The 14,995-nt window shown below is 55.3% G+C and overlaps 1 protein-coding gene across 1 annotated transcript in view; it reads left to right on the top strand.

Moving 5' to 3' along the window:
* Positions 1–14,557, top strand: part of GALNT9 (polypeptide N-acetylgalactosaminyltransferase 9) — a 121,427-nt gene extending 106,870 nt beyond the window's left edge. The window contains exons 7-11 of the mRNA XM_018061448.1: positions 2,633–2,818; positions 4,675–4,812; positions 6,294–6,389; positions 12,344–12,511; positions 13,661–14,557. Coding sequence (XP_017916937.1) covers positions 2,633–2,818; positions 4,675–4,812; positions 6,294–6,389; positions 12,344–12,511; positions 13,661–13,807 — 735 coding nt within the window. The 3' untranslated portion in view covers positions 13,808–14,557. The remainder of the gene's footprint in view (positions 1–2,632; positions 2,819–4,674; positions 4,813–6,293; positions 6,390–12,343; positions 12,512–13,660) is intronic.

Here is a 14,995-nt window from a genome sequence, read left to right as displayed (position 1 = left end):
GGTGACCCAGGTTTGATCCCTGGGTTGGGAAGATCCCCTGGAAAAGAAAACGACAACCCACTCCAGTATTCTTGCCTGGGAAATCCCATGGACAGATCAGCCTGGTGAGCTACAGTCCATGGGGGCACAAGAGTTGGACACGACTTAGTGACTAAACCAAACTGCTGTAAATTTGACAATTTGACAGCTGGTGTCCTTACCAGAGAGAGGAGAAGGGAAGGCAAGACACAGATCCGGAGAGGAAGCCATGCGGTGGGAGGGACGCGGCCACCGGAAGCTGGGAGAGGCAGGTGGGGTCCTCAGCTGTGGCCCCCAAGGGAGCAGGGCCTCTGGAGCTGTGGGAGCATAAGTGTCTGTTGTTCAAACCTGGTCTGTGGTCCTTATTTATGGTGGTCCCAGGAAATGTGGGTGGCCTCAAACTGGTGTCAGGCTCAGCTTTGCACACCTCTCCACAGGGGCCCCTGAGGTGGGCTCTGGATGCTCAAGCTGGAGCCCGGAGGCATCAGGCCACTCCTCACAGTCACTGTGAGTGAGAAATGGGCTTTGAGGAAGCTGGTGCCACTTAAACTGGGCATCAGGGAGAACTTCTAGGCTGAAGAAGGCCAAGCAAGTGGCCGAGTGAAACCCATGCTCAAGGCTGAGACACCCTATTATTTTAGCTTAAAGCACCCATGCCTGCCAAGTTACAGTGAAGGTTTGTCCCAAGAAAGCATTTTTAATGTAGATTGCAGCATTGTTTTGAATAGTGAAGGATCTATTGAAGGAGGAAAATTTAAATGTCTAATAACTGGGCAACAGGAAATGAATTAAAACTCATCCTCGCTGCAATCAGAAACTACAGCTCTTAGTGTTTGGCTGAGTGGACAAATGTTTGTGAACTGGGATCAGGCCTGGTCATATCCCGTGATCTCGTGTGACTGGCTTAACCTCTCTGACCCTCAGTATCTTCTTCTGTACAGAGGGGAGAATGTTGCCTGTGGCACCCGTCCTTCCTGGGTAATGGTGGGGGTGAGTGAGATGAAGTGAGTAAGGTGCTGAGCATGTGCCTGGCACCTCCAAAATGTCTAAATTAGAAGAGGCTTAGGGGTAACAGTCTGACTGAAGAGAGCTTGGGCCAAGTTGATCAGACTGACTTGTTCATGGTGACATCAACCGGGTGGATGGTACTAGCATCTTTCAGTGGGATGGGGTGGGATGTGATACGGTAGGATATTAGTCTGGGTTCTTCAGAGATGATAAGGACTTGGCCCACACAGTGATGGAGGCTGAGAAGCACAAGACCCACAGTGGGCAAGCTGGAGGCCCAGGAGAGCCGAGGGTATGTTTCTAACCCAAGCCTGAAGGCAGGAGAAGACCAGCATCCCAGCTCGATGACCGTCAGGCAGAGAAAAAGAATTGTGCCTCTCTCAGCCTTTTTGTACACTCAGGCCTTCAACTGATTGGCCGGGACCCACCCACACTGAGGAGGGCAATCTGCTTTACTCAGCCCACCTACCTAAGTGTTCATCTCACCTGGAGACATGCTCCTGGACACACTCAGAGTAACGTTGAACCAAATATCCGGGCACCATGCAGCGCATAAAGTTAACCATTACATGGGAGCAGGGTTTGGGGGAGAATGGATCCATTTCTGTATTGGAAATGGATTCCTGGGCTGGGGTCACACCCGTGTCCCTTACCTCTCCTACGTTGGCAGGCGGGTTCTTTACCATTAGGGCCACCTGGGAAGCCCCAGTACTGTATGTGTATGGCTGAGTCCCTTTGCTATTCGCCTGAAACCATCACAACATTGTTAATCAGTTGTACCCCAATACAAAATGAAAAGCTCCCCCGCTAAAAGAAATTTAACCAGCACAGGCAGGATGGGATAGAATAGAATAGACTAACACAGCCCATGTCTAGTAAGGCTGAGTTTTGTTGAGGTGAAGCAGTATAAGAAGTAAGCAGGCATGAAAGGAGGTCATGATGCAGGCTGCCTCAGTGAGGGACTTTGGGCAGCCCTATTTGCAGAGGAAGTAGATGTTTCTTTAGACTTTTCTTTAGACTGAGATTGTGTCTGGGGTGCTTGAAGCCATTGTTTGCATAGCAAGTGCACCCTTGGATTGAAGTTATCTGGAGTGGTTTGGGTGGCGTTTGCACAGGAAGCTGCTCTTTTAAAATTAGACTATAGGTTGGTTTTTCCAGCTCAGAGGTGGTGGAGGCAGCTGCTGGTGCTAAGTGACCCCTCTCGGGCCAGGCTCCGGGCCCGGAGCAAATGCTGAGTGGGGGCGAGGGCCACAGGAAAGGGATAATAATGAAGTGTCAGGGTGCCAGGAAAAATCCCTCCATTGTTTAGATTGTGGAATGTGCAAAAGAAATGAGATTTGGTAGGAAATCCAGAAGGGGAGGCAAGCCTGTGCCCAGGCTTTGGTGAACCTAGCCCAAGGCCTTAGCTTCTCGTTGGCCTGTTCCCCTGGAACAGCCCAGGCAGCCAGGCCTCCTCATACTCTAGGGAGGGAAGACCTGTCCGAGGGACCGTGGGCGGGGGGTGCAGGGAGGGAGGGATGGTGCCCTTGGCCCCTGGCCCTGCTCCTTCCCGGTGGCTGTCGGGAAGGAGCGGGGCCACTACCCAGGGCCCTCGGGTGCCCCGCAGGTGTGGCAGTGTGGTGGCAGCATGGAGGTGCTGCCCTGCTCCCGCGTGGCCCACATTGAGCGCACCAAGAAGCCCTACAACAACGACATCGACTACTACGCCAAGCGCAACGCCCTGCGAGCGGCCGAGGTGTGGATGGACGGCTTCAAGTCCCACGTGTACATGGCCTGGAACATCCCCATGACCGTAAGCTGGCCAAGCTGGGCGGGGAGGGGCCGGGGGCAGGGGCAACACCTGGGGACGGCCTCAGGGTCATCCAAGGGCACAGCTGGACAGCTCCATCTCAGAAACATCATTCCCTTCACCGAGGAGAGCCTGTTTCCAACAGCTGTGACGCTCGTTGGCAGCCCCCGACACCACCACAGGAGCTCCTTCACTAGATATTACGAGCCCCTAAGAGGGTGCAGCGGTGGCAGCGAGGAGAGGGCTCCCCCAGGGTGACCACAGCCCCTCCTGGGACGCACAAGCATCCCCCTTGCCCTGCGGAAGCCTCTCGTGTCAGTTCTGCAGGAGTCCACAGTGATACGATGACCCCATGCCTTGCACACACGAGTGTGCACAGCTGATGAGTGGCAGAGTAGGCATGTAACTTGGTCCTCCCCAGGACCCTGTCATGAGGGTCTCAGGGCCTGGGGATGGCGGCTTCTCTCATGTGTGCTGTCTGCAGCCGGATCTACCCATCCTGCGGGGAGTGGAGGCAGGGGGCCCACGCCAGGGGTCTGCCTGCTGCTGCTGGCCAGAAGCAGGAGCTGGGTGTGAGCCAGAGGATCCTAGCCAGTGCCTGGGGGGCAGGGCAGCCTGAGAAGGGGGCTTGGGCATACGTGTGTGTGTACATGTGCATGCATGTACATACAGGGGCATGTATATATGTGCTGAGGACAGGCTCTCCTTGTCCCCCAACCCCGACCAGCTGCACAACCAGGCTTCACACACTGGCTGCTTCCTTGGACACAGGAGGATTTGAGTCTCTGGGGGTAGACTTGTCCTGGGAACAGGTTTTTTTTTACATCCACCCACAGAAAGAGCTGGATCTTCTATTAGGATCCACACACACATATAAGCTCACATGTATATGTGGATTTTTAGCTTAAAGATAGAGCTTCGTGTGTATAACAAGAAAGTTAAGAAGCAACAATTATCTTCATTATGTGCAAAATGTCCTAGTGTTTTAAACAACTTCACTGGAGCTGTCTGAATTGAGTCAGATCACAGCCCAGCATCTGGTGACATCTCCCAGGCCCGCTCGCACCCAAGTCCAGAGTCTGCCCTTCTCTCCAGGCCCGCAGGCAGTCCTTAGCTGGCATCAACGCTTGGGGACCTGGGCTTAGGGAGTGGGCTTCCTCCAACCCACCCACATCCCCCACCTGTCACTGAGTGCCAGGGCCTCTGAGACCACCCTGAGCTTCAGTGTTTGGCTACAAGGACTCAGAACTCAGGAGAGCTGTCACATGGGGGTTGGGGTTTGTTATGATGAAAGAACAGACAGTGCTGAATTCTCCCAGCAGCAGCACATGTAGGCTGTCACCAACCAGGGAAGGTCACTGGTCAGCGTCTGGAGTTTATGGGGCTCATGTGCACGTGGCTGATCTCCGTGTGCCAACTTGGTCTCAGGTCCCTGCAGAGGTCAAGCTAATGCCCACAGCAACCCCCACAAATCATCCTGTAGTACAGACCCTCTGGCCCAGCCCCGGTAAACAGCAGTGCTCAGGATGTTCTAAGTTACATCCCAGGTGAGTGTGCAGGGCATGACAAGCAAGCCAGGCCCACACATGCCGCCAGTGGCCGACTGAAGGCCAAGCCGGTCTCCAGCAGGACCTGCTGCAACCAGGCCAGAGACGGCAGGCCTTTGCCATCAGCCCTGCTGCCCTGGACCTTGCCGGGTCCTGGGAGGGCAGGAGGCTCCCAGACAAGGAAGCCTGAGGGCGGGGACGCTCCTGGAGGGGTGCCTGTGGGTCCCGCAGCTCCCCACCCTGGGTCATGGCCTGGGTTGTCAGGGCTCCGCACACCCCAGCGCCTGCCCTGCCTCACTTCCGGCCTCGCAGAACCCGGGCGTGGATTTCGGGGACGTGTCCGAGCGGCTGGCCCTGCGCCAGAGGCTGAAGTGCCGCAGCTTCAAGTGGTACCTGGACAACGTGTACCCGGAGATGAGGACGTACAACGACACCCTCACGTACGGAGAGGTACCGCCTCCGCGGATGGCTGGCACCCTGCACCCCACCCCCCAGCTCCCTGGCCTGTCCCTGTGCGAATTTCCATGGACAGCAGCCAGCAGAGCACACAGTGACACTCACACGCCAGTGTAAGAGCTACATGGACGCACACGCATGCCTGCCACCGTGGGTCACAAAGTAGATTCAGAGACACGTGTGTGTGTATGTGTACATGTGCCACATACATGTGCTTATACATGCCCACACGCACATGCGTGGATCCATGCAATCGCATATACATATGTAAGTCTGCAGGCTTCCCTGGTAGCTTAGCTGGTAAAGAATTCACCTGCAATGCAGGAGACCCCAGTTTGATTCCTGGGTTGGGAAGAGTCTCTGGAGAAAAGATAGGCTACCCATACCAATATTCTTGGGCTTCCCTGGAGACTCAGACGATAAAGAATCTGCCCGCAATGTGGAAGATCTGGGTTCGATCCCTGGGTTGGGAAGATCCCCTGGAGGAGGGTATGGCAACCCACTCCAGTATTCTTGCCTGGAGAATCCCCATGGACAGAGGAGCCTAGTGGGCTACATCCATGTGGTTGCAAAGAGCCGAACATGACTGAGCGACTAAGCAAGCATGCACGTCTAAGTGTACACAGACACAAAAGTACACATTTGCACACAGTTTTGTTCACATACATACATACAAAAAGCTACCCCATACATCTTCCCCTATGTACACAGACCCCATCCATCGAGCCTGCTCTGCACGTTACAAATACTGGTTGCCAAGACAAAATGACATGTGAACATGAGCAGACACGTGCAAAGGCCTGCACATGGAGGTGGTCACACGCACCGCCTTGTTTGTGTGCCACCAATGCCTGCATGTTGAGAGCACAACGGAAGGACCCAGAGACTCACCAGGAGAGGCACCAGCTGTGGGAAGACCCTCCTGTCTACCTGGCCCCCACATGCATGGCCATACCCGCCTCTCCTTAAAGCCGGGAAGAGCAATGTGTTCCTGCCCTGATCGGTGCTGGGGGACAGACCTCCTTTCCCCTGTCTGTTACCCCCAGCAGGGCAGCCCGGCTTGCTCTCAGGGTGGAGCCAGGGTTGGGCAGAGTTGGAGCTGCAGGAGTTCCGAGGCTCAGAGCTGCACACAGGCGTCTCTTGCATCTATCAGCCACGCAAGCCTCTAGGCAGGCCCAGACGGGGACGGCGGGAGTAGAAACACCCACCCCTCACCAACCCTACCACTGTTAAGGGGAAGAGCTGCAGTCATACAGTCAAAGGCCTGAACTCGGGGAGGCCATTCACAGGAGCCAGACAGGCCTCAGCCAGCCCACTGGCCAGAGCGCCATGCTCCCCTCCCTCGTCCCCTCTCATCCTGGGAGGACTACCCCTTCCTGAGACCGCTGGCCCTGGGCAGGAGATGGGTGAGTAAAGCCCTTCTAGCCTCCTTTAGCCCCTTATGATGGGGCTTCTCCTTTGGCTTCTGGTTGTAGGTGAGGAACAGCAAAGCCAGCGGCTACTGCTTAGACCAAGGAGCAGAGGATGATGACCGCGCCATCCTGTACCCCTGCCACGGGATGTCCTCCCAGGTAGGGAGGATGGTGATGTCTCTCAGGGACCACAGCCCAGACCTCAGCCAGAAGTAGCACCCAGGGAACAGGGTCAGGCTGGCTGTGGTGTCCTGATGCCACAGTGGCTGAGTTCAGGCCCCAGATAAATTAAGAGCATGAGCTTTGGTGCCAAACAGGCCTTGAGCAAATCACCTAACATCCATGCCTCAGTTTCCCCATCCGTTGGACGGGATGATCATGGTACCTACTTCTCAGGCTGTTGTGTGGACTGAAGTGGAAAATGAGGGTAAAATAAACAGTGGCCACAGGGTAGACAAAACCCAGGAAGTATCACATTAACCACCAGTTCTTAGAGCTGAACACCTGCCAAACCATGCTGCAGCTCAGAGTCACCTGGAGGGCTTTAAAAACATCCATGCCAGTGTCCAGAACCCAGGCCAGTGGAGTTGGTGGGTACAGGTGTGCAGACTCCAGGCTGGTGGAATCAGTGGGTTCAGGGGTATGGGACCGCTTGTAGGAGAAATGCTTTTTCTCAATGGGTGTTGAGTGTTCTTTAAAATTAACCCCCAAAATGACACTTGGCCCCCTCAAAGCTCTCTGAATCTGTGCTCTAGGACATCCATGGATGCTGACGTGTCCATGCAGCTGCCCAGGGGTGCTTTGTGGATGGGAGGGACCCCTGAACCTATAATGACAACAGAGCACACCTCTCTTCCTCCCATCCTGCCACCTCCTCACAGCACCCCAGATGATATATGGCCCATCGAGATGCTATTGTGGCCTCCAGAAATAAATCCACTTTGCTGGGCCCATCAGACACGGGAGGAGAGTCCTCTGGCCGGCATAGACCCTAAGTGAGGGACCTTGTCTTGTGGGGTGTCTTTGGACAGGCTCTGTTTGTCTGCCCCCTCGAGGGGAAGCAACACAAGGTGACAGGTGGACATGGTCATTTCCCACTGAGCCCTGCTGTGGAGAGAAGCAGTGCAGGGCCGGCCTTGAGGTGTTTGGGGCAGGGACTCGCATGGCTGGGTGAGGGGTGGGTGTTCCAGCAACCCTGCTCAATTCCCCAGGGAAGCCCACTCCACATGGGGACCCTGGGGCAGCCAGCAGAAGGGGCCTCGCTGCTGCCGGAAATGGAGTGGAGGTGGAGACAGGTGGATGGGGGAGGCCATCCCATGTGGCCGAGCCCCACGGAGAGATCTGATGGACCTGTGTCGAAGCAAGCCAGACACACCCACAGTAATTTCTCCTTTGCAAACAGCTTCAGTCTGTTTGATCTCCATGAAGCCTGTTAAAATATTAAGGGGGACAAGCTATGCCCCCAAACCCCAATCCCCAGCTGTGTTAGTGTCCTGGAGCCACGGTGATGAAGTACAGCCAACTGGGCACTGGTTTAAGTGACAAATGTTCATTACTCTGTCAGCTCTGAAGACCAGAAATCTGAAATTCAGGTATGAGCAGTGTTGTGCTCCCTCCCGAGGCTCTAGGGACATTCCCCTCTGCCTCTGGTGGCCCTTGGAGTTCTTTTCTTGTCGTCACTTCCCTCCAGTCTCTGCCTTCGTTGGCACATGGGTTGTATGGCCTGTATCTTCATCTTCCCCCTCCTTTCTCCCGTGTCTATGTCTTCTCTCCTTATCAGGACACCAGTCACGTTGGATTAGGGCCACCCTAACCCAGTATGGGGCTTCCCAGGTGGCTCAGGGGTAAAGAACCCACCTGCCAATGCAGCAGACCCAGGTTTGATCCCCTGGAGCAGGAAATGGCAACACAGTCCAGTATTCTTGCCTGGGAAATCCCATGGACAGAGGAGCCTGAAGGGCTATAGTACATGGGGTTGAAAAGAGTTGGACACCACCTAGCAACTAACCCACAACAAGCCCAGTGTGACCTCATCTTCCCTAGAGCGCTTCAGCAATGACCATGTTTCCAAATGAGGTCATAACCACAGGTACTGGGGGGTGAGTACTTCAACATGACTTTGGGGGGGCCACAGTTCAGCCTATAACAATTGTTCAGTCACTCAGTTGTGTCCAACTCTTTTCGACCCCATGGATTGCAGCATGCCAGGCATCCCTGTCCTTCACCATCTCCCACAGCTTGCTCAAACACATGTCCAGCGAGTTGGTGATACTATCCAGCCATCATGTCCTCTCTCGTCCCCTTCTCCTCCTGCGTTCAATGTGTCCCAGCATCAGGGTCTTTTCTAATGAGTCAGCTCTTCACGTCAGGTGGCCAAAGTATTGGAGCTTCAGCTTCAGCGTCAGTCCTTCTAATGAATATTCAGGACTGGTCTCCTTTAGGATTGACTGGTTTGATCTCCTTGTAGTCCAAGGGACTCTCAAGAGTCTTCTGCAGCACCACACTTCAAAAGCATCAATCCTTCAGCACTCAGCCTTCCTTATGGTCCAACTCTCACATCCATACATGACTACTGGTAAAACCATAGCTTCGACTAGATGACCCTTTGCTGGCAAAGTAGTGTCTCTGTTTTTCTTTTTTCTTTTTTAAATATTTATTTATTTTCCTGCATCAGGTCTTAGATGAGACATGTGGGATCTAGTTCCATGACCAGGGATCAAACCCAGGCCCCCTGCATTCGGAGCTTGGAGTCTTAGCCACTGGACCATCAGGGAAGTCCCTCTCTCTGCTTTTCAATATGCTATCTGGGTTTGTCATAGCTTTTCTTTCACGGAGCAAGTGTCTTTTAATTACATGGCTGCATTCACCATCTGCAGTGATTTTGGAACCCAAGAAAAAAACAGTCTGTCACTGTTTCCATTCTTTCCCCATCTATTTGCCACGAAGTGATGGGACTGAAGCCATGATCTTCATTTTTTTAATGTTGAGTTTAAGCCAGCTTTTTCATTCTCCTCTTTCACTTTCATCAAGAGGCTCTTTAGTTCCTCTTTGCTTTCTGTCATAAAGGTGGTGTCATCTGCATATCTGAGGTTATTGTATTTCTCCTGGAAACCTTGATTCCAGCTTGTGCTTCATCCAGCTTGGCATTTTGCATGATGTACTCTGCATATAAGTTAAATAAGCAGGATGACAATATATAGCCTATAACAATGACCATAGAGAAATCCAGTCTTGGACCAAAATCTTCACACCTGACTGTTAATCAACAGTCTTCAGCTAGTGGACACAGACAAAGGCATGGACCCTTCATGGTAGGGCCCAGCCCTCTGTCCTCTGTCCACTGTACTGGTTTGACCAGAGTGCCTGAGAAGGACATAGGGCAGGTGTGTCCACCTCCACATGGGCACGGGACCCCTCCCAGGCTGGACTCGATAGCCTGGGGGTCATTTAAAGGCCCTTCCTTTAACTCGTAAGGTTTTATTCTGATAATTTTCAAACATCCTGAAAAGTAGAAAAGTCTTAAGATGACCAACCACACACTCATGGGATCAGCAAACAGCAGCCTGCCAGTCAAAGAACAGTTTTTAGCTTTTTAAAGGTTTATGGAGGGAAAAGAAGAAAAAGAACCTGCGACAGTGTCCACAGAGCACGCTTGCTTGCTCCCTGCCCTTCACAGACACGGTTTCCACCCCTGATCCAGATGCGATGGTGTTCATACTGGGCTGTGTTTGTATCATCTACTTTATCTGAGTCACTTTAAAGCACATTGCAGACGTTGAATCTTTTCACCTCTGCATACATCAGGTGCATGCTCAGTCACTCAGGTGTGTCCGATTCTTTGCAGTCCTGTGGACTGTCACCCACCAGGCTCCTCTGTCCGTGGGATTTTCCAGGCGAGAATACTGGAGTGGGTTGCTGTTTCCTCCTCCAGGGGAATCTTCCTGACCCAGGGATCGAATCCATGTCTCCTGCGTCTCATGCACTGAGCCACCTGGGAAGCCCCTCTTCTCTTCTGAATCTACCCGTTTAGCAGCTAATATCCTGACCATTTTCATCCAATTTGTTTATTACTCTCCTTCCTGGAATAACATATCTTTCTGCTCCCTATTTTCCCTTTGACTTTATTTCTTCAGTGCTTTGTTTTGTTATATTGCAGGGTTTGTTTTTTGTTGTTGTTTGTTTTTGTAAGTTGCCTTCATCCCTCTGTGGACCAAGACAAGTGCCTGTGAACCTTTTGCTGTCCTGGGCTGGACTCTGAGCTTTTGGACTCCTGTCTGGCAACTTCAGTCACATTAGACCCAGCACCGTATTGAGCACACAGTAGGTGCCTAATTCTTGCCTGACTGGCAGTTTGATAAACATCGCTTAACCCACTCCCAGCCAGTGCTCAATGACTGGCCCATTCACACACAAGTCTGGATTACTGAAATCCTCTCCCTCATCCCTTCTACTGGGGCATTGTGACCCACCAGCTCTCAGGAGAGCCCAAGTAGTCTGAGGGTGAGATCCCAGAGTTGATGCTTCCTGAGGATGCATCTCTAAAAAGTATGTGGCTTCCCCACAAGCCAGCAGCGATGCCCTATAGTCACCCATGGCCTTCTCAGCCCAGTTTGCTCCCCCAGCTGGGCGTCTGAGGCAGGGCCAGGGGAGCCGCTGGCCAGAGGCACAGAAGTGGAGACTCCTCCTTAGTGCAGAGCAGCCTCCTGACCAGACCCTCCGGCTGTCCAGTCCCCCATGGGCAGAGGGATGGGCCATCAGCTTCACCCCCGCCCCCCTGCTGGCCCTCCTGAGCACTGACCATGCTTGGCTCCGCTGAGTCCTTACCTGCAAGGCTGAAGCTACAGGCAGCCCACTTGGAGCTCGTGCTGGACATTTCATGGGCTTCAGGTCCTAGATTCAAACCTCTTCAGGGTCAGAAAGTTAACAGAGAAGTGGCATGAGCGTATCTGTGATCACCTGTCCCCAGACAAAATGACCTGAAAGGACCACTTTGGTCATAAATCTGCAGTAGGGCCAGTCATCTGCACAGCATCGCCCCCCGGAACCTGGCAGGCTGGCGGGGCCCCCTCTGAGCTGGGGTCGGCTGGCTGCTCTGGGGTCTCGGGCCCTCCCGAGGGTAGACTCCACCCCCACCCTGCCCGGCTGAGCAGCCATCCCATCAGCAGGGTACATGGAGATGCAGGAGGTGTCCTGAGTGTTGACACCTTGCCCCAGAGTTAGTGGCACCATTTCTGCGATGTTCACACACAACCCCCACCCCCCCCCGACCCCGACCCCGACCCCTCGCAGGAGGACTTGGGAGAAGGCGTGGGCTTCACGCTTGACGGGGGTGTCAGAGTCGCCGGGCCATGTGAAGGTGCCGGGGAGGTGGTGTTCTATCAGATTGTACTGGAAAATACAGCAGTGTGTTTGCGTGTGTATGTGTGCGCCCACACACTCTTATGTGAAAGCAATCAAGAGAAAGGCGAGGAGGGAAGCCCAGTGACTCCTGTGTGCTCGGCGCGCTCTGCGTGCGGTGCCCTAGGGTCCTCACGGTAGCCCTGCCAGGCAGGCACTGTCATTATCTGCTCACACATGAGGAAACCGAGGCACAGAGAGGTGACGTGACTTGCCCAAAGCCACACAGCCCAGGCGCAGGGGAATCTGGAGCACTGGTTTCCTCATTAGCACACAGATGTTGCTTACCTTGCTCACGTTGTTTGGCAAAAAACGTGACCTGGGATCGTAAACTTGGGGCTGCTTGTGGTTCAAGGGGAGACGGGTGGCCTGCGCAACCGCGGAACCCTCTTCCTCCGAGGCTGAAGGGCAGGCCCTACGGAGGGTGGGGTCTGCACGGAGCTCAGGGGAAGAGGTCCGAGGCGGTCCTCCTGGGGGGATTAGCAGAAGGAACGGGGCTGGGGGCGTGGGGCCACCAGACACGGTCTCCCCTGCATCCCGGCGCTCAGGGCTCTCCTTGGAAGGTTGGCCCTGGTGACTGGGTTGACCCCGCCCACCACGCTCCGCCCATGATGCCCCGCCCACGATGCCCCGCCCACCCCCTTCAGGGCCTGGGGCCCAGCCCTGCGCAGGGCCGCCTTGTGCCCATGCACCCCGCTCTCATGGCCTCTCCCCAGCTGGTGCGGTACAGCGCCGAGGGCCTGCTGCAGCTGGGCCCCCTGGGCTCCACCGCTTTCCTGCCTGACTCCAAGTGCCTGGTGGATGACGGCAGGGGCCGCACGCCCGCCCTGAAGAAGTGCGAAGATGTGGCCCGGCCCGCGCAGCGGCTGTGGGACTTCACCCAGGTCAGCGGGCCGCTGGGACACCTGGGTCTCTGGGCCAGCCCGTGGGGGGAGCTGAGGGCAGTGGGGGCCGAACTTAAAGGCCCAGGGGGGCTGGATCAGCTGTTCCCACATGAACCCCCTCCACAGACATTAGGGGATCTGCTGGCAGTCGCGGTCAGGGAAGGGCTGGGCTGGTCCCAGCGCCCTGGCTGCCTCCTCAGGGGCTCGCTGCCCCACACTGCCTACTCCTCCAGCTTCCTGGAGGGGTGAAGGGGAAGGGTTTCGGCAGAAGGGGTGGGTTCTGAGTGCCCCAGCTGCTGATTGAGTGGGACTGAAGTGGACTTGCCCAGAGATTTGTTGAGGGCAAGTGTGCTAAGTTGCTTTAGTCCTATCGACTCTTTGGGACCCCATGGATTGTAGCCTGCCAGACTCCCCTATCCATGGGATTCTCCAGGCAAGAATACTGGAGTGAGTTGCCTGGCCCTCCTCCAGGGGATCTTCCCAACCCAGAGATCGAACCTGCTCCTGCTTCTCTTAAATCTCCTGCGTTGCCAGGCGGATTCGTTACCACTACTTCTACCTGGGAAGCCCCAAACATTTGTTGAGATTGACCCAACTCCTCCCAAGCAGGAGACCCTGGGACAGACATGTGCACAGTGCTCTCTGGGGGCTCCCGTTACAGCAGGAATGAGCTGTCACTGTGTCACGTAGAGTCAATGAAATCAGGGTCCCCAGGAGGCTGGGTTTGGGGCCAGGACACTGAGGTCCACAGTGCATGGAAAGGACCTCTGGAGAACAGAGAACAGAATACAAGCCTGGGATCCTCAGGTTTAGGCCAGAGCCCTTGATGTTAGAAGGACCAGAGGGCCTGCAGAGGTGGCCAATGGGCAAATCGGACCTGCCAGGGGTCAGGGGGGCATATTAGGGGGAACACCCATCTCAAGGGCCCTGGAGTCCATTGTTTTGATCATTCCTGGGACCCCAGGAGAAGAGAGGTGGCTGTTGGGAGGCAGTGTTGGAGGGCAGATGGTCAGTGGAGACAGAGGGATGGGAGACAAGAGGGCTGGGAAGAGGCAGGACCTGACCCTCAGGTGGCCTTGGCATCACCCCCACTTCTAGGAGGCTCTCAGGATGGGACCCATGGGCTCACTGGGTCTCCCTCCCTCGCAGGGCGGCCCCATTGTGAGCAGAGACACGGGCCGGTGCCTGGAGGTGGAGATGTCCAAGGATGCCAACTTCGGGCTCCGCCTGGTGGTGCAGAGGTGCTCAGGACAGAAATGGACCATCAGAAACTGGATCAAGCCAGGGCGGCACTGACCCCCAGCCTCACCCTGAGCCCCCACCCCAATGAAGAGTCCGAGGACCTGGGGCAGGTGTGGAGCCCTCCCACTCAACCCACCACTCGAACCCAGAGGGCCTTGGTCGTGCCTGCACCACCTTGGGTACTGACTTCTCCGTGGCTGCTGGCGGGCCCTGTCACCTGAGACCTAGGGACCTCCCTGTGCTCTGCAGGCCGATGCCAGGACCAGCCCCCCTCCAGGAGCACGGACCTCCCTCAGCTGGCGGCTCTGCCTGAGCGCATCAGCTGACAGCCAACTCCAGCTCCAGATCACGTGCCTTTTCTACGGTATTCCTGTCCAGCCGCCCACGGCCACTTCTTCTGCATGTGCTGAGCCCCTGTCCATCCCCCAGGCAGAAATAGCCCCCTGTGAACTCTGAGCTCCCGATGTCTCCAGCCCTGGGTGGGGCTGCCCCTGTGACTATCTCCACCTAAACCCTGGCTGGTGAGGGGAGCGGGGCAGCAGTAGCTGCGGTGACATCAAAGACAACCCCAAGGGCAGCGCTGGGTGAGGAGGCGGCTGTGACTGCTTTGGTCCAGGAAAGAGCAATTAAACATACACACCTGATGTCTCGTCCACAGGAGCTAGTCAGCAGTCCAGGGAGGGATCCCTGTTCTAGCGGCTAATCCAGGGTCAGGCGCCTTCTCGTGTTACTCTAAGGCAAGGGTCAGCAAATGATAACCCATGGTCCCTTGCCTATTTTTATAAATAAAGTTTTATTGGCACACGGCCACACCCCTCTGTTCATGTATTGTCCACGGCGGCTTTCATGCTCCAGGACCAGAGCTGAGAAGCAGCACACCCCCCACCAGGGCTGTCCTAAGACCTCCAAGACACCCACCTGGGCAAGAGGATGCTTCATTACTGCACTTAGAATTGCAGGACACTGGGAGGGAAACTGGAGAAAAAGTTCTGGCTGTCTCTTTCCCCCACCAGGCCCAGTGCCAAGCAACAGTCCAATCCTAGCTGCTAACCTCCTTCCCGATGATGGGTGTCTTCAGCTGTGGCATCAGTGAAGGGCCCCAGGGCAGGCTGGGCTCACCCAGCCGTGGAAATGAACAGCAGATGAGATGCCAAGCTGCTGAAAGCCAACCAACTGTCTCCTCCCCCACAGAGGGTCTCCTGGGGATGGAAGCTGGGGGCACCATCAGTGACTTCCTAGTTT

This window comes from Capra hircus, chromosome 17 (genome assembly GCF_001704415.2).
Source record: "Capra hircus breed San Clemente chromosome 17, ASM170441v1, whole genome shotgun sequence".
Lineage (NCBI taxonomy): Eukaryota > Metazoa > Chordata > Mammalia > Artiodactyla > Bovidae > Capra > Capra hircus.
This window is presented reverse-complemented; position numbering and strand designations above follow the sequence as displayed.